Here is a 19818-nt window from a genome sequence, read left to right on the forward strand (position 1 = left end):
CGGCGGCGGCGGGAGGGCGGCGGGGAGAGGGGGTCACCGCCCCGCGCTCCGATGGCCGCGGCGGGGGCGGCTGGCGGGGAGGAGGGTGCTGGAGCCGAGCCGGGAGCACGTGGGTGGCTTTTTGTTGGGGTTGTGCTCCCCGAAAGGGATGAGGAGGGCGGTCAGGACGGAGTTCTGTCAGGGCGCACGGGGCCGAGCGCGGTTCAAAACGCGGCTCGGGGGTGGTACCCAGGTGAGCGGCGTCCGCTGTTCCGCCGGCGCCCGGAGCTCGGGCAGCGGGGAAAACCGCACGGAAAGTGAACATGGAGGCAGCGGCAGCCGCCCCGGGTGCGCTTGTCCCTGTGTGCAGGTGTTGGGCTGCCTCGCAGCAGTTTGCTCACAGGGAGGTGGCAGGAGGAAAACCAAGCCCTTCCTTTATTCTTCTTTCTGTGGCTTAAATTTTCGTGGGAGTGGCGTTTTAGCTTTTCAGGTCTACCTGTAAACACGTTCCGTCTTCGTTTTCAGTCTGGGGATCCTGTGTTTCGAGGCTTTTTGTTGCGTGCTGCCTCACACAAAGAGCCTTTTTGCAAGGCCCTGCTTTTTTTTTTTCTTTTCACTTTTGATTGTTGGAAATGCAGATAGTTTTCTCTGCTATTATTTGGTTATTACAGGGGGGCTTCCTTAGGAGTGACACACTTTAAAAGCGCATTAGATTTCTACTAAGAAGATGATTTTTCTCGACTGTAAGTCAGGAGCTGGAGGAAGATGTGACTGAGATGAGAGATCTGAGATGAGATGTGACTGAGATCATGGGAGAGATGATTCTGTGTGTTCCCTGGTGGTGGTGTGACTGTTACAGGTTTGCCTTCAAAAAGGAAGAAATTCTGTATGTGTGCATGGAGAGATGACTCAGTCCAGATGAGAGTGTTCTAGAGGCAGGAGCCATAGAAATCTGAAAATTGGAAACCTCATTAAAAATGACTGAGGTTTTGACAGAAGGAAATAAAAGCGAATAGTTTGATGTTTAAGTATATTAAAAACAAACAAAAAACCCCACAGGAATCTGTGTGAATCGGTGTGTGCTGTCTGGACATAATTCAGTCACACTGTGTCTTTTACGGTTCTTGATTCTGTGTGGTTTTGTTCTGCTGAGGTGGTGGGTGTGAGCTTAAGACAAACTACACAGGCTGTGCATCTCTGGACAAGAGCACTGCGCTTGTACCTCAGGAATAACTGCATTTTGTATCCATGAACAGCATGTGTTATGCATTTTGTGAGGGTTTTCCCAAATGGTGTGTTGTTTGGGGTTGAGTTTCATGATTGCTGAGATGGAAGACACTTTCCAAAAAAAAAAAAAAAGACAAAAAGGCACATTTCTTGCCTTACATTGAACTCCACCCTGCAGTACAGGTAAATATTCCAGCTGTTCACAGCTCTTCTGAGCAGTGGGGTTAGAAATTGGTTTAGAGCTGTGTTTCTGATGTGCTAGAATGCAATTATAAGAAAAATGGGTGTGCTTGTAGCTTTTATGCATGTGTGATGCTTCCAGCTGCGGTCCTGCTGTTAAATGCACTGAACAAGGAAAAATAAGTGATTTGTAAGAAAAGACTGAGATCCTCTGAATGGCTGTTTATCAAAGTGAAAAATGCAGTATTTTGTCCTTGGGTTTTTAACTCATCTGGTATCAAACAGCAGTAAAACATCTGTGAGGTACACTGGCAAAAAACAGGAGGCATGATTAAGGCTAGATGCCTGTGTAAGGATCTGGATTGGATGTCTGAAGCTGGACCCGTGGTGAGGCATATGGCTTAGGATGTCCTAGCAGAGTGGGTGCTCTGTTGTAGCTCATCAGTGAGTCTACGTTTGATTCTGGATGACAGAGGTGTATTTTTTGATGATGACAATTAGTAATGTGATTCACTATTTTCTAATACAATAAAAGGACAACAGAAAATCAGGATGTGATATCAAGAATGTGACCCTAGGTGCCTTTTATTGGTCGTGTTGTAAAGTGGTAGGAGAAAGTCCTGGAGCTGAGCAAATGGTGATACACAGTTGCTGCTAAAAGTAATAAAGGAAGTATCAACATAGTTTTTTAGAACTAAGAACAGCTGTTGTATGATCCTTGTCTTTAAGGTCTCTAGAATGAAAGAGGAGGCTCAGAGGAGCCCTTATCACACTCAACAACTGCCTGAAAGGAGACTGTGGCAAGGTGGGGGTTGGCCTCTTGTCCCAGGTAACAGCAATAGGACAAGAGGTAATGGCCTTATGTTGTGCCAGGGGAGGTTGAAGCTGGTATTAGGAAAAAACTCTCAGAAAGAGCGGTGAGGCAGTGGCACAGGCTGCCCAGGGAGGTGGTGGAGTCACCGTCCCTGGAGGTGTTCAAGAACCGTGTGGATGTGGCACTGAGGGACATGGTCAGTGGGCTTGGTGGGAATGGGCTGACGGTTGCACTAGGTGATTTTAGTGTTCTTTTCGAACCTAATGGTTCTGTCATTCTGTTTTACTGGAAACGTGAAATTTAATCAACAATTTGTACAGCTGTACAGTTTGTCCCAGCTCTCAGTCATTGTGCCTGCTCATTGAATGCTGGTTTACCTGAAATAGAGAACGGTACGTTATTTTATCTTTGGAGTTCTGTTCTAATAGTTGCTTGTAAAATAAAGTGTGCCTTTTCTTACAGAGAACTTGATGACTATGCAGCATTCCTACATATCAGTAGAGAGTAGTAAATTTGCTTTTAGAATAGTGGAAGATCTTCTGGGTACGAGTTGAAAGAGTCTATTTAAAAATTGTCGTTTACTTATTTGTTTAAGAGGTCAGAGATTAAACAGGAGCTTTTGTAAAAAAAAAAAAAAAAAGGCTTTTAGAGAGTGGTTGATAAACCAGCTGGATTGACTTTTAAATAATTAATTTCAACTTTGCTTTGCATTTCTATTTTGCAAGCTTCATATTTTCTTCTCTTGGTTGCTTGGAAACCACTGGAAAGCTCTGTGATTTTTCTTGACTCTTTTTTTTTTCTCCAGGTGAATGCATACTTTACACCTGATGGTACATTACCCAGATAATTCCTTTAGGTATTTGCATAGCTTAGCAAGTGATATTTCAGTATTTTATTGCCTTAATTCCAGTGAATATTTTGCTTCTGTGCAGGTAGCTCTTGATGTCAAAAGCTATGGTAGTAATTAAAGATTTTCTTTTTATCCCATGTTCAGCCAGTGGCTTTTCCTTGTTTGGTAGTTTGAAGTTTAAAAAAAAAAAAAAAGAATCTTCAGTGAATGTACCTTGGTTGGACATACAGGGGGTTATAAAAGAAACTCAATTTCTAAATGTAAGTACTTCGTGAAATGCAGCTTTGTTACTATGTTATTAGCTCTAGTGTCTTCCCCTTCTAGTGTCCATCCCTACCCCACCCCCCAGTTAGTAACACTTCATTTCATCTGTGTAGAAATGAACCTAACGAAAATCTTTGTGTAATATCCATGAAGATTAAAAAAAAATGGGGAAAAAATATCCATAATGGCAGTGGGGTGAAGATTCCAAGTGGAAGCTTACAAGAAGATTCCCCATTCCATCTGGCCACTGTGCAAAATAAGACCATGGTTCAGTTTTAACTGGACTGTTACTTAGACTGTTGGTTCCCTTTGTTTTCCATCTGAAATCTGGCGTAGTACGTGCAAAGAAAGAAATGAAAATTTGGCTTTTGTTCAAGTACTTGTTCTGTGCATACAAAATCAAAATAGAATAGCGTAGTAAGCTAGGTAGGAAACATAAAATAGAATCATAGAATTAGCTAGGTTGGAAAAGACCTACAAGATCATCCAGTCCAACCATCCACCTACCACCAATAACCTCACTAAACCATGTCTCTTAACACTATATCTAAATGTTTCTTGAGCTTACACAAATAATTGAAAAGTAAACAAGAGGAGTGCAGAATTATTTATTTCTGCTGATAAATGAAAAGTTATTTATGACTCTTCCTAGACAGGTTCTCTCTGTCCCACCCATTGATGCTTCTGCATATTGAACCAATCAGTTCAGATTGATGCCATCAGACGTACCGTGATGCTTGCTTCTTTCAGACTGCTCATCAATGTGTGCAGGATGTGTATGCTGAAAAATAGAACAATCTGTAATTAGAATCCAGATCGTGAAATGGGATTGCTTGATTTAATTCAGGGTTGTAATTGTGATTTAAATCAGCAGAGGAAAGAAATTCAGATTTAATAGCTGTTTTTAGTATTGTTCCGCTTTTTTTTTTTTTTTTTAAGTTTAATCTCATTGATAACTGAGAGTTGCATTTACTTACGGCTTTTGGAATTTTGACAATTGCAAGTACTATAGACATACTTTGGTGATTTAATAGCTTGACATTCAGATTCTGAAGCCTTACTGTCATGTTGGAAAACAGTGAGTGGTAGTTATTGTTTTCTGTAATCTTAGCGTTCAGTGATTCCAAGAGAATAAGATAGCTTTGTTAACTGTAAAAAAACAGTGTTAGTGGTTGGATTTTACTAGTGGATAAAACAGTTCTAAAGAACTGTTACAGGAAAAAGAAAAAGAAAAAAAAAAAAAGAAAAGACAACCCAGTAACTTTAATAGCTGTCTGCTTTGAGTATTCCGTTCTTTTGCATTGGTTGGAAAAGGAGAGCAGGTCTTTCTAGCCTTTCCATCCAGCGAATGAATGAACCACTTATTTAGCTGAGCTTAAGAAAATGCTCTCTGAGCATCTGCAGTTGTCAAAAGCTAGTTTATCACTGACCGTGTATTCTTGTTCCAGGCAGTCAGCAAATCAGCTGGCATTAGCAGTGAGTTTGTAGTGGTTGAATGCATTAATTGAATTATTCTGTTAGTGTTTGGGTAGTGCACAACTATCTTCCCAAACAGAATCTTATTTCCATTTGAAGTGTTTTAATTTCAGTTTCGTTTTTGGATTTATTTTTGGTAATACTTAAAGTTAGAAGTTTTTTTTCCAAGAAAATAGGTCTCGAATCACGATCGCAGCTTGATACTATGCCTTAACTTTTATTTTCTTGCTGCAGATTAAGCATTGTATACTGAGATAACACACATTCTGTGTATTAAAATTCACCATGCCTTTCCTGCAGTAATATCAGAAGTTTTTGTATTGTGGTTCCTTTACCAATGTGGAAGAATTACCAGCTTTTGTTATGCTCTTGCTTGTTCTTTGTAGACTGAACATCAAGTCACTTCTTGGACTTAGTTCCAGCTTTCCATGTAGTTCAGCTTCCAACGTGATGTTCGAATGCTGTGTTGCAGTGCTGGCATCTTGGTCTCATTGGAGGCATAGCTCTGGTGAAAGAGTGCCAAGAGATTCCGAGTTTCTGGGTTGGCGTTTCAGTAGTATGCAATCTTTAACCTCTCAGTTGCAAAAAATAACAAACAGGAATTAATGGCAGATGTTCTGCAGTGCTTGGAATCAGTTCTCTGGTGTGACTGAGATTCTGTTCAGTTGGGAGTCTAATGATCAGTTTTCAGTGCAAATGAAGCATACGTGTTAATCCTGTTGTTTCCCCTGGTTTTAATTCTCCTGACTCTTCAGTTCATTTCTTTGCCTTTTAGTGTGGTGACTGACCCTCACAGAAAGTGGGAGACTCAGGTGGATGGCTGTGTCCCTGTGGAATTACGCTTTCAGCAGTCTCATGTAGGTAGTGGCTTGTCTCTTTTTCTTGAGAAACGTCTTAGGATCTTAGAAAAGAGGAGATGATATGAGGAAATGGTTGTGCTTGATTTGATACAGGGTAATGAACCTTCCTTGTGCAGCTGCACGTGCTTTTTTTTCCATTACACCTAGCAGAGGATTGAAGAAGAGGCAATTTTCCAGGCTTTCAGCTTCCCAAGGTCAGCCACATCACTTTTGATGTGGAAATACACTTTTCACCAACCACCTCTTATGCTCCGGTCTCTAACAGGAATCTTCAATTAAGGGTGCCGGCTCCTGGGTATTTGTGTTGGGTTTTCTTTTGATTTGTTTCTTCCTGATGTTCTCCTAGGGCTATAGGTGTTCTCCGCCTTCTCTCTTTCTTTCCCTGCTTGAAAATGGGGAAGGAGGGAGAATGTCAGGGAAGAGATGAAAGTTATCAAAGTCTTAAGATAAAGTGAGACCTTGGTGTTCATGGACTTGTTTCTGCTGACCTACTGTGGAGGTGGCAGACTGCAGCCTGATGAAGATGAAATGTGTTTTGTCTTTTGCTGCTAAGGCTTCCCCTTTGGGTGTGCAGAAAGTTTTCACTGTAAGAGTGTAGTCGCTGCAAGAGATGGCTTTTTGCAGCAGCAGATACAGATGTAACAAACAGCTTTTGCTTTGAGAACGGGAGTAACAATTCTGCCTGTGGAAGAATGAGCCAGGGACAGCTTCCCCTGAAGGAAGGCAGATCAGCAGGGCTTCTCTGTCTGCTTTGGAAGGTATAGCATAAGAAAAATTAACATGGCTTTTTCTTGGTTTGGGTGGAGTATTATTGCACTTCTTTCTGTAGATAGAGTGTTAAAACTGTGTCCAATGGATAGCCTTAAAGAAGCATCAGTGTATGTCTGTGAATAGTGATTGTTTGCAATAGCAGAAAAGCCATAGTAAGTGTTGGAAGTACTGGTTTGGTGGAGTTTGTATCTTTGCTTTACTATTTTTAAGATCAAGAAAAGCAAGAGGGAAATAGCACAATAAAATATATGTTAGCCTGGGATGCAGTCTTCATAAAACCTAAAAATATTAGTTAATAAAGTGTCATGCTATAGAAACGATAATGCAAACTGTTGGAATGTTTTTTTTTTTCTGTTAAACAAGCCTGTTTAGGTATTTTTTTTTGTCTTGTTGCCATAGTGCCTAAATAGCTCCCAAATATTTGAATGTAAAAGAGACCACCTTTTCCTTCCTCTCTAGCCTGCAAGAGAAATGGCTTGATTAGTCTGTAGGGATACTTGGAGTGCAAGTTTGCTTGTGTATGTGTTTTATTAGAGGAAACTACTTGAAAAACACTGAAATTAGCTATCATAGTTTTTCTAAGAGTGAGTCCAATGTATTCAGTACCACCTAATCTTTTCCTGTAGACCATGCTTTATTCTGAAGAGCCGCAGAAAGAAGAGCATGTGAGTAGTTGCAGAAAGAATTTCAACCTTGGAATGCTTGGGAAGCACAACAGCTTATCCCACTAAGAGTCATGAATTCTGTCAGAAAAAGTCTGAAGAATGTCATTCAGGATTTAAGAGGAGAGAGGAGAAATACAGTTAAGAAGTGCAAAGCAGTATCTCTTGCAGAGCTGTATTTTATAGACAGTGGTTGTCTGTCTGTGATGGAAGTCACGGAGCTTGCCTTCTCAGCGCTTAGCCCAAGTGAGCATGTTTGAGTTACTGTGCTTGAACCAGCCAAAGTTAAATTATTGAATCAAGTGGAGCAGTTGGGTTAGTAGCCGATGTGTTACGATTCATGGTTTCATAGCATTGCAGAGCTAGAACAAACCTTTAGAGCATTTGAGCCATAATGTTCTCCTTTTCTGTTAGTCCAAGGTTAAAGCATACACAGTTTGAACATGGTGTTTTTCTGTGTTGCAGATATTCTGTTAGGGGCAGGACCTGAGTGTGTCTCCAAGCCCAGTAAATGCGTGCGTCCTATCATGATACAGGACCAGGCAGAACATCTTGGCTGAAGATGAAAGTGGGTTCTCCTCACAATGCTACAAAAGCTCTCAAATGGCCACAGAGTAGCAGTGCTCCTTATTTAGGGGGTGGATGGCTTTGACTGCAAAGAACTTGCAGAGGAGAAGAAAGTACCTTCGATTAACTTCCTTGCTTGCATTGCCAGGCTTTTACTTCATTCCAGCATCATTCCAGGAGTCTTAATTGCATGCAGCTGTTTGGAAAGGGTAAGAGATGGGGGCTTAAATAGCAGGAGACTTGGATACAGTGGTGATGGGCGTGACACGCTCCCAGCAGGAAACTGGTGGACAAAATATAAACTGTTGATTGTTTTAACTGGTAGCTCGGATGTCCTTCTCTTTGTTTCAATTTCCTCTGGCTCAGCTTTTGTTGCAGGTCTGACCATTAACCGGTAGAAGCTATATTCTGCTGTTGTGCAAATTAATGACTAGTGAGTAATAAGAGATGGGGATTTATTTTCCTTTGTTTCAGAGCAAACCAGTATTTGCAGTGCCGCTTGTGTTTGCCTCAAAGAGACAAACCTGTTTGTAGCTGCACCTGTCCTTGTTGCTTAAAGGATTTTGTATCACCCTTTGTATTCTCTTATCTTTGATGAGAAAGACAACTCCTTTGGTTTGTTTGATAACTGTCTTTTTTTTCTAACAGCTTTTGCTAGATAAAAATATTCCCTTAATCTGTTATGTTTAGTCTAGTGACTCTTAAATTTGCTCTGCGGTGCTTGCGTAAGTTCTGTGTGTAAACAGCTTAGCTGCTGATTTTGATTCCAATGTCTTTCTTTCATCTGCTAAATGTTCCCCTCCTGAAGCTTCTATTTTGATGGGTTTGCTCTGTCTGTGCTTTAAGCTGTTAGCAAGCTACTATGAAAGTGCTGCACAAGGGCTAATGTGGTAAGCCTTGCTGTTAGCACAGCAACTTTGGGTCAGAACTGCTTTGCAGTTCCTCCTTCTTATCTTCTTCCGTGCTTGTTCTCACTCTCTCCCCATTCCCTCACACCCTCAAACCCAAGCCCACCCTACCTGGAGTGCAGACAGTTAGGTCAGTGCATACGGGTGTGATTTACTGTGCACAGAGCAGGAGTTCAAGTGGGGGTAATGCTTCATGTTTGAAGGGAGAGACTGGGGGTGAGACAGAAAAGGCAAAGTGTGGTTCTTATTTCTGCTAATACGGTGGCCAGACTGGAATCTACAGTTATCACCTGCAAATCCTTTTTATCCATTCATCAGTCTTGTATATAGCTGAATAAAATCATACACTGTTCAAACTCACATTTTTCTACTGAAAACATTTCAGGGTAAACTTACAGCAATTCGTTTCTATTGTTAGTCTCCAACTTGAGATCTGCTGTTTTTCTGCTGTGGTATCTCATGGAAAGGTCAGATCCCACTTTCTGGCAATGCAATCTGTGATTGCCAGTTAATAATATCAGGCAGGTGAGGTGGTGGAACTCAGCATAATAAACAAATTTGGTAACATTTGCTATAGCATTTGGTTAATGTTATTGGAGCAGTCCAATAGATTTGTAAATGAGACTGAAACAGCATGACTGATGCTTTGGTCTGCAGAACTGAAAGTGGAAGATAGTACACAGTAAAAGACTAATCAGTTTCTAACTGAGGATAAATACAGATGTTTAGCTTCTATGCTCTACTACGAACCTCACTTGCTGTGGTGGATTTCTCTTTTCAAAACATCAAGATGCAAAATGATTCTCTTACAGAAAATGAGACAGAAAATTATGTATTTACAATATTGAAGGGCTGCGAATACTACTCGTATTCTGCAGAAATCTGAATGCAAGGTGAATTTATTCTTTTGTAGAGGATAGTGATTTAGAACAGAACTTGCTGCAGTTGTTTTGTGGTATGATATCTGTGTTTGGGCTTGTAGAACTAATATTTTTACTTTACAGTTAAACAGAAAAATTACTTGCTTGAACAGCAGAACGAGAATGAAGTCTGTTCTGCATTTAATGCTATATTGACCTGAACATCCTTAGGGTAACAGTCAATGTGGAGCCTAGCAAATTACCTGTACTACACTTGAATAAAAGCTAGTCAGTTTAGCTACATCTGTAGCAATTGCCATGGACTCCTTAATAGATCTGGAGGATGCTTTGGGAATGCAGAAGATAGAATGAGCAATCTAGATGGAAGTCTTGAATCTTTAAAATTACTTATTGCTTACCTCTGAGAAGTAAAGAACTGCTCATCTTCAGAACACCTGTCTTCTCATTCCTGCATTTCTGTGCCAAAGTGAAGGAGGTTATGTTTCTGCCATGGAACTTGTAGCAGATACAGAAGAATATAGGAGACCTTGCTGCTGAACAGTCTGTGGTAGAAAGTCATTCATGTATTACTTAATACAATAAAGCAGTCATTTTTTCTAACATGATATTTTGTGTCTGTCTGTAAAGACACAGTATACACGAGTTCCTTGTGAAAGATACTGTGAAGATGAGATGCAGAATAGAAATTACCTCATTTGAAAATTGGCCCATAGGCCACAGTCCGAAGGAGACTGAGTTGCAAATGGACTTCCCTTTGTGGCTGACTTCTCTGTCTAGTTTGTCACTGGTTGACAGAGAACCTCTAAACTGTCTCAGCAAAGTGGCTTCATGGTCCATGATAATAACTGTGGCAAGTAATTGTTGTATCCCTGCTATAAACCAGAGAGCTTAAGGCAGTTGTATATCTTACTGTACTCTTGATGTAGCGTGCACCAGATGCAAGACAGAGACAAGCCTAAAAAACTTATGCCAAAGGCTTTTAAAGAAACGATCAGTTGGGAAAACAAAAATAAAGAGAGAAGTTATTTGGCTTGTATCATGCAGCACCTCAGTGGTAGTCAGATATTGAGACAAAATCCAGTGCTTATTTGAAGAGAAGTTTGCAAGGGACTTAGTAGAAACCCAAACCATCAGATAAGTTAATGCATTTATACATTTTGCAATACTTTGTTTCTTATGTAGATAGAAAGTAGTGTCACTGTGATTGATATTCACACCATTGGTTGACTACTGGTCCTTACCCCACCACCATTAGCGACTTTGAACTAATGGGATAGGATTTTTTCATAGGAACTCCTAATCTCTTTCAGGTCTGTTTCTTCCAGAAGTTGACAGGAACGTGTGAGGCCAGATTAAGAGTTACTTAGGCACTCAACTTGCATTAATTTCAATTGATTCCTGGTGGATTGTAGTTTGAAGGCCTTCTGAGCATTTGGTCTTGGTATACTGGTACTAGTTTGAAAAAGTGGAGAAAAATGGGAGAGTGACCTATGGTTTCTCTGCATCAGGAGTGGAAAGCTCTGTTGCTTGGCATGCATTCTGAAGTGGCAGTGAATTTGAACATTCGACATTTGAACAAGCCAAGGCATGTATTCAAGTTGTTTTTTTGTGTGTGTTTGTAAAATTAATAGCACAAAAGGTGCTGTGTTGCTTGGGTGAGTGCTCAGAGTTGCGTGGAAAGCAGAGGAGAGCTGAAGAGGCAGTGTTAATATTTGGTTAAGCCTTTTTGACACCTTTTTGGAATAACCTTCAAGTGTAGTGGACTGATGCTCCTTTTAGCTTCCTTGAATCAGTGTCTTGATGCTGAGAGTGAAGAAGGATATGTAAGATAACAGTAACAGTACTTCTTGTAACTATAGTCTGTTCATGCAGGGATTGATTTTAATCACTCTTCTCTTCCCAGTTGGTGTTAGTGTTGCTTTTATTAGGATGCTGCCATTTGTACAGTCTCCTCTGTGGAAAAAAAAGCTGAGATGCTGGCACTGAGTAACGTTGCTCAGTATCTGTAGCAGAGACACGTCAAACTGTTTGTAGCACTGAACTTAATTTTACACAGCAGTGACAAATCCATACACCTGATTTTCTGTTTGAACTAGTGTGAGACCTCAAACAGATGAATTGGAAATAGTTACTCATTTATGTTTATCATTGATACTTCTGATATCGAGTGGTTTTAGCAGTTTGTTTGACTTAGATGTTTTCACTGAGCAAAATGTACGAGAACACTCAGATCACTGAATCAAAGGCACCAGATTTCCAGCCAGCTGTGGTGCATGTTTATGTGTTAAGACTTATACAGAGTGAGCCATCTTCGTGTTGTGTAGCAGCTGAGACGGTATCTATGTTGGACCACTGTAGGAGTATTAGACAAGAATTAATGAGGAGAGGGGAAAAGGGAACACTGAATGCAAAGTTGAAGTTGGGAGGAGAGAAACAGAGGAATTAAAACTAATGGAGGTTGGTATAATGGTTGGCATATTTTTGTCATTGATGCATTTGATAGCTAACTAAAAATAATTCCGTAGGTGACTATATTTGCAATAGTTTCCTCGGTTTATGCTTTGAAGTGTATGGTCTCATCTACAGACTTTAAAATAGGAATGTAAGATCCTGTTATAAAACTAATTTAACTTGGCTATTAAAGTGATACTTTTCCCCTCAGTTGGTTACATCACAACTGAACTGTATTAATTTAAGTTAGTTAAGTAATTGATCTGAGTGCAGTGGTTTGGCTCCTTAGTGAAGGATACAATTATAATGTATAAAAAAGAACCTGAAAAACAAAAAAACGCAGTTCATTTTCTGCAGTGAGGAATGTACATGTGACTTAATTCCTCTATGGATACCGTGGAACGGGTTTCATCCTTCAGAAATCTGCCTGTGAGAGTAGGATCTCATGTGCAGCAGTGAGACGTGTCTCTGTGAGAAAGGTGCAGGCCTAGCTACTAACACTTAGGAAATCTTCTGCTTTCAGTTGAATCTATGAGTTGAATTTACATCTCTGGAAGGATGTAGCCTGTTCCTTGTTAACTTGCCTGATGTAAAAACCTAACCTGTTTTATGAATGCATTTTTACCTTCCCTCACCTTTCCCCGTGATAACTGATCCCAACAAAAAGCCCTGACGCATGGGAAACAAAACGAAACCCACAAACCTGAACCCTGTGCCTCGGTCTCCTAAGGTCTGGGCAAACAGAAGTTCAAACAGTTGTGTAAACCTTGGGTTGCCAAGTGCTTTCCTTTTTTGCTCCACCAGCTTTATGCAACTGACCTTTTTCTGAGCCTTCTCCCCCCGCCCCAGCAGTTTGTTATCCCTTGCCTTAGGCATATCCAAGAGCACTACTTTCTGTCCCCAGACTGCTCTGCTGTCTAGGTTGTCTTTCACAGCTCCTAGCTTGCTTTCTTCCTTGCTCCTATCTCCCTGATTCTGCTTACGCCATCCTATTAACGTATTCCTCTCTTTTTCCCATAATTTCTTTGTTTGATTTCAGTCAAGGATTTTATGTGCTACCCGCAACTGCAGAATTAGGGCCTTCAGCCAAAGATTTATTTATGAGCAATTAAACAATGTCCATTGATTCCTTATGTAGAAGATGGGAGAACTGTTTTGCTGGTAAAGCGATGCTATTAACTCAGTTTAGCTCTAAAAATATTACTCTTGTAGAGAACTTTGGTTGTTAGATCTTTTGACATTTGAAATACGGCAAGGAAGACATTCAGCAAATGGTACCTGCTAAAAATTCAGAACGTGGAACTTTGAAGTTAGTGATACAATGTCTGATAACCAGTTTACATAATACAGTAGAATGCTATGAAACTCCTTTTCTCTGTTGGAAGATTGATTGATCTGTGTATCTATTTATATTTGCTGATTTTCAATAAGCTTTTCAGATAGATTTAGCCGAACTGAAGAATAGTTGTGGTGTGCTGCAGTGGTGTGTTTTGGAGTAAAGTGACCAGGGATAGCTGTTGCACCTGGACTACTGTAGTTGCAGGACTGCGCATTTGAGTAGTTTAGAGGGCATGTGGAAGATAAAAGTAGTATTTTAAAGTCCCTATTTCAAGCAGCTCTGCAGAGCAGGCATGGACCTCTTTTACATTTCATTGTGGTTTCTGTTGATACGAAGTTGCCTTTTGATGAGCTGGTTAGTAATTATGGGGCAGGTGAACTATACTTATTTTATTTGATAGTCAGATACAGCAACACACATCTGAACATTTTAATGTGCTTAATTTATTCATTTTTTGAAACTTCTTTTTTGTTCTGTTAGATGATGCTGTGTTAACTTTTTATCTCTGGACTAATTGCAGCTATGATTTTAGTATGTTCAAAAAGCTGACTTTAGAATTAGCTAAAAGTCACTTGCCTGATAAAAAAAAATGTGAGGTATATAAAACATTTTTGGTCAGATTAGAATAGCCTGAACCTTGAATGTTTAGTGATACATCATGTTTGGGTATTTAGAAAAAAATGACTGAAAATTCATTTAATCCACTTTGTAGGTAATCACTTTTGAATAGAAAAAGCCTTCTGGGGTTTGGGTAAAGCTAGGGAAATGATTTAGTGTGGTTAGTAAACATATTGTTGTGGGAGCCTTGGCTAGAATTCTGTATTTCAGACCAACAACAGACATCATTTTAGTATTAAACTACTGTGATTATAAGGAGTATTTCTGATGTCTCTGATAGTTGGTGTGGATGACTACAGCTCAGAGTCTGATGTGATTATTATACCTTCAGCCCTGGACTTTGTCTCACAAGATGAAATGTTGACGCCTTTGGGAAGACTGGACAAGTACGCTGCAAGTGAGAACATATTTAACAGGTATGCTTTTTAAATGTTCTGTCTGGCTAACAGTATGCAAAACTATTCATCTCACTCAAATCTGACTGACGTTAATTTGCATGAAATACAAATAATAACTATTTTTAAAAAACATACTTAAGAATTCTCCACTTCTGCTTTAGTTTGCTGATGCTCCTTCTACTTACAGAGAGCAAAATAATCTTGGTGACAAAAAATGTTTGCTATTTGCTGCTGATACTGTAGTTTTATTTTCCCCTTTTTATTTCTGTTATGTCACTAAGCTAGCTGCTTCACTTTAGAAGCACGAGTGTTGTAGAATACTTCACAAGCTCACGCACACAAACACTGCCATGGGATCAGCAAAATCAACATTTATTAACATTTAATTGTAGCTGTAAAGAGTTAGAAGATCACAGAAATGTGCAGAATGTACTATGATTGGCATTTTCTGATGTTTTATTTTAACATAGTTTAGTTTGGACTCCAAGAACATCTTTAGTAAAACATGCTTGCTTTTACATTGAATTCTATAATTTAGTAACGTATGGAACATAAGTCTGTGATCAACCACCTTGTAGACTAACCTCTCTACTTTATTGTTCATCACCCCTGTTCTGTACGGATTTAATCATGTTCTTAATTGCAGTCATGTGAAGCGTACTTAAAATTCCATACTACATATGTAAACACATCCCAGTTTGGAATGGTGGTTTGTTTTCTTCCCGGTTTAACTGAATTTAACAAATGTGTTACGATTTCTCTCATAGTCTGCATAAATCTGTATGTATAAGTTAGTTCTGAAATGTCTGATTTTAAAGTTCTCTGCTTTCTGGAAATTTCAAGTTTGTGGTATTTTGCATTATCAGCCACAAGGGATTTTTTGTTTGTTCCAGTTTCATGGGGAGGAAGAGGAGATACCTTTTAGACTTATGGATATTTAATTGTGACAATATATAATAAAAGCCAGTAGAGTGGAGAACAAACTCAGAAACTCAAGCTGTGTCTTGAATTTTAAACAGGAATAATAGTCCTAATGCTTTACTGGGATGTGAGGCGTGCATAAGTTTAAAATCTTTTTGTTGATGTGGTCCAGCTCTATGCGTCCTCTGCTTGCTTATGTTTTTCTGCAGGGGAAAATGAGTGGAGTAAATAATTCTTCTCTGTTCTTGTTTTTTTTTTTTTTTTTTTTTTTTCCGGTATAAACATGCTGATTGATGCTTGGTAAGGCCTAGGTGCCTTATGTGGTATAAGAAAATTTAGAAAATAGCATATGATAGTGAAAAGAGTGAGTAGCAGTTAAATGTGAATGATGACAGACATTACAGTTTGTGGTGATATAGCATCAGTCTGAGAAAATATTGGAGACATTTTTGCTAGAAGGAGGTGAAATGGAGTGTTTCATAGGCAAAAGATTAGAATAAACAGCTTAAATGTAACTTATGTCTCATTAAAATGGTATAATCACATCCAGTTACCTATGCATAGGTTCAGACTTTGTTATATTATGATTGAGTTAATAAAACCATGTTTCTGTGACAAACTTTCATTTGTGTTCAAGCTTCCAAGTTGTAGATGCCCAAAGTTAATCATTGAGCCCAGGTAAATTTGGATGAGATCTTTTTCCTTCAATTAAATTCATGAATTCCCTTTTTTAGTGTTCTTAGAAAGGAAAAATAAATCTATATGTGCCATTTTAAGTATTCTTTCTTTTTTCATTTGGTTTTATTTTCATTTTGTCTGATTAGTCATCTGCATATGTGTCACATTTGCAGTCTATGATGATACTGAATGAATAATTGAAATTGTTTTTGCTAATTACTACAGAAGCATAGTCTCCTTTGAGTGGATTCCTGAGCACTTGTGGTTTCTCAGTTGGTGTCTGAGGGTCAAAGGTAGTTGCTTTGAAATGGAAATTGATCTGTTTGGATCCTAAGAAATATTAGTAGATAAAACTTAAATTTGCAAAGAGAAGTTGCCTCTTTATTTAAATATGTATAACTTCTGACAAGATGAACTGAAAAAAGAGAGTAAGATAAGGAACCCTCTACCAGCTTTCTCAACAGTGGGAGTGGATGCTGTAATGATTTTTGGTGTGTTGTGATCAGCGTCCCCACTGTTTCTAAGGATTTTGCTAAGCTTTGTTGTCATTAACTTGCTTCTGTTTCTCCTTAAGAAGGCTCAGAAGTGTGCAACAATCACCAGTAGATCTGTTTGAGTGGCAAGATGGCACCTGACCAGACCCTTTTCTTTTGATCAGCCTAGTCTTAATTTAAGGAATTGCTGTGGCCCTTTCTCTTCAAACCAAAGCAGATCTTGGCGGCAGACTTTCATCAGTTTTATCAGTCCTGGCTATTGGTGTAGATAATGTTGAGTCATCTTCTTAGCTTGCTGCTTTCTGTTCTGAAGTACTTCTTTGTTTTTCCCTTAGAGAATATAACATAAGAAGTTGCAAAGGAGTTCTGTTGTGTGCTGGTGCTGGAGTCCCAGCAGAGCCTATCTACTGGCTAGACTCTCAGCTGTGAGAAAGAACGAAGGGAGCGGAGGAACAGGATATGTGGTAGATTTGAATAAAAGATTATCTGCAGCACAGATAAAAACTAAATGGAAGCAAACTAAAATGGAAATTCTGTTGGAACAGTACCACTTGTGACTGAATGTGGAAGTCTGGAAATGGTCTGTCTCATCTCTGCAGACATCTTCTGTGACTCATCCAAATCCCAGAATTGGTGATAGTGACTTTAGGATGTTTCAGGATGCTTTATGGTTATCTAACATGGTCCATAGAAGGCAGCCTGCTTACTTTCTAGACTCCAGGTGGTGAAGAGATTGGCATCATAAAGGAGATTTTTTTTTGCATCGTATGTGGCAATGAATTATTTTAATGTGATTATTTTATTCCTGACTCCAACAATGACAATATCCATTTTGATTTTATATTTCTGTGATTCTGCAATAAATCTAGAAATTTTAGAATATATGCTCTGTTATGGAATGAGGCTTTTTGAGAACTGAGGAGTCTATTTATTTCCAAGGAATTAAGAGTAATCATTAAATGTTATAGATCAGTATCTCAAAGCCATGTTGTAAGCCTTTCTAATTCCTTTTTGAAGAGCCAAGAACATAATTTCATCGTGTATATTAAAAATTAGAATTGGCATGCAGGAAGTATCCCCACTGAGACAGGAAGCTGTTTTCATCTCTTGGTGCTGTACTACATATCATAACTCTTTGAAAGACAGTAGGCTTGGTGGGATAATGAGAAATATATCAAGACCTTCCGTAAGCTTAAGACAGGTCTCCCTTATAAACGTGGTCTGATAGTCGTAAGACTAGGGAAGATGATTTCAAACAAAGATAGGGGAGATTTAGGTTAGATGTTACGCAGGTGTTCTTTACTCAGAGGGTGGTGAGGCACTGGCACAGCTGCCCAGAGAAGCTGTGGTGCCCCATCCCTGGAGGCGCTCAAGGCCAGGTTGGATGGGGCCTTGGGCAGCTGAGCTGGTGGGTGGCAGCCCTGTCCACAGCAGAGGTTGGGACTGGGTGGGCTTTAATGTCCCTTCTAACACAAGCCATTCTGTGATTCAGTTACCTTGCCTTATTTTCATTTAGATCAGATTATATTCAAGAAGCTGATTCAGAACTTGGTTGTCTACATCTGCCCTATCTTTTTTTTCTTCCCTACTTCATCTCTTCTCTGCACAGCCTTGCCCAGTATAAACTTTCTCTCTTTTTATTTGTTGAGTACTGACAATAAGGAAATGCCAAACTCATGCCAAAAATGTGCAGGTGAAACTGTAATGCCATTCATTTTGACAAGGATGTTTCTCAAATAACTTGTTGTTGTAGGATAATCTCATTTCTAGTTTCTCCTTTCCCCTGTACTGATATTTTGGTCTTTCTGATCCCACTGTATGTCATAGAATAAAATTGAGTAAAAATGAAACAAACCCCAAATCACAGAATTGCGGATAAATACATACCAAAGAAAAATTACTCAAGTTTAACTTCGCTTAGAAATGTGCGTTAAAATCCTATGTACCAGACAAGCATCAGAATTTTCTCAAAGCACTAGGAGAAGTCTTAATTACTTCAGCAATACTCCTGATATTTATAATGACAAATCCTTGCTTCTTAAGAAATGTGCAAATATGTTGATTTTTAAATTGGGAGTTGATTCAGAATAGCTTTCGAGATTGCTTTGGGGAAAATGTGCCAAGCTAAGTTACTACTACTGATGCTCACGTAAATGTGGCAAGTCCTCAAGGCTTGATTTAGAACTTGTCTGAAAATGGGCAAAGAAAATATATATATTTTTAGAGGTATGCTTACTAGCTAAATGCACCTATTATATAGATGAGCTCTTGTCATTTAAATTCTATGGTAGAAATGTATTAAAGGACTAATAACTGTGGTTGATACACAGTAATTACAGCTCTTACAACTCCCAGTAGGAATTCCAAATAAGGTCGGTGTATAAAAGGGAATTGAATGAGCCATGCAAAATTATTTATAGCTACTCTTGGAATATACCATTGTATGTCCCAATTATGTCCTTGTGCACAGTCTTCAAAATATCTGTGTCCTGCATGTGGATATAAAGGCAGGGTGTTTGTAATCTATCCCCATTTTCTTCTGCTAATCACAGTGAAGTGGTGTCTACAAATATTCTAATTGCAAGTCCATCCATTTTTCTAGTGTTGTGAGAGCTCTCCCCGCATGTGATGATAAAAAAAGTCTTAAAGGAAGTTGAACTTCACTGATTATCTCCCACTTTTGCACACAATAGCTAAAGCACTTGTACTTCGTGCCTTTGGTCTTTGCCCTCTTTTTGGCCAGTAACCTATTCAAAGGATAAATAGGCACGTTGCTGTCTAGGTGACAGTTATATGATGAAGAAATATATGGTGAATAAAAAATTTGGAGAGCTTACAGCTGTAGTGTTGCTGATCTGGAACTTCACATGACAGTGCAGCTAGTAAGTCTGCGTACCTGAAGTAATCACGTACTAGAAATGGAAAGATACAATTCTATTAATTGTTGCAGTAAAAAAAATTAGGCTGGCACTGAGAATTTTTAAGGGCTTTTAATGTACGTTGGTATCTTATTTGAAGTAATCACTGCCCAAAGCCTAGCAGGAGGGAAATGGCATTAAATTATTATTGCTAGTCCTAGGTCATGCCCTGATAACCAGGTATTTAACATGTACTAACAGAATGCCATTGAAACCCCTTATGTTCCCATCATTGACGTTGGTGGAGTCATTTGTGTCATATATTTGAAGGAGTCTGATTCCCTGCTAGATTTCAGTCTATGCGGACATGGTGTCGTTATCCGTAGAGGAAACAACTTCCTCCTTTTCACAAAAGGTATCTCCTTGCCTTTGTTGAAGATGAAATGTGTTCACTTTTTTATGCCTTTTCATCTGTACCTGGACCAGACAGGTTATCTTTCAGAGACCTCTGTTCCAGTTTCACAAATGCTCACCTGGTACTCACCAGGCAGTTGCTGGGCAGGCTACCACTAGACCTATGTTATGTTACTCTGCATTGATAGTTCTTTGCAGTTGTCTGTTG

General features: G+C 39.3%; 1 protein-coding gene across 7 annotated transcripts in view; it reads left to right on the plus strand.

Moving 5' to 3' along the window:
* PPP4R1 (protein phosphatase 4 regulatory subunit 1) overlaps nt 33-19818 on the plus strand; it is a 59720-nt gene continuing 39934 nt past the window's right edge. The window contains exons 1-3 of one of the 7 annotated variants that reach the window (XM_021388745.1): nt 6805-7651; nt 7799-7859; nt 14128-14263. In XM_021388745.1, coding sequence (XP_021244420.1) covers nt 7595-7651; nt 7799-7859; nt 14128-14263 — 254 coding nt within the window. In that variant the 5' untranslated portion in view covers nt 6805-7594. The other 6 variants (XM_021388746.1, XM_021388749.1, XM_021388747.1 and 3 more) reach the window with 6 other exon arrangements.

This window comes from Numida meleagris, chromosome 2 (assembly GCF_002078875.1).
Source record: "Numida meleagris isolate 19003 breed g44 Domestic line chromosome 2, NumMel1.0, whole genome shotgun sequence".
NCBI classification, from domain to species: Eukaryota; Metazoa; Chordata; class Aves; order Galliformes; family Numididae; genus Numida; species Numida meleagris.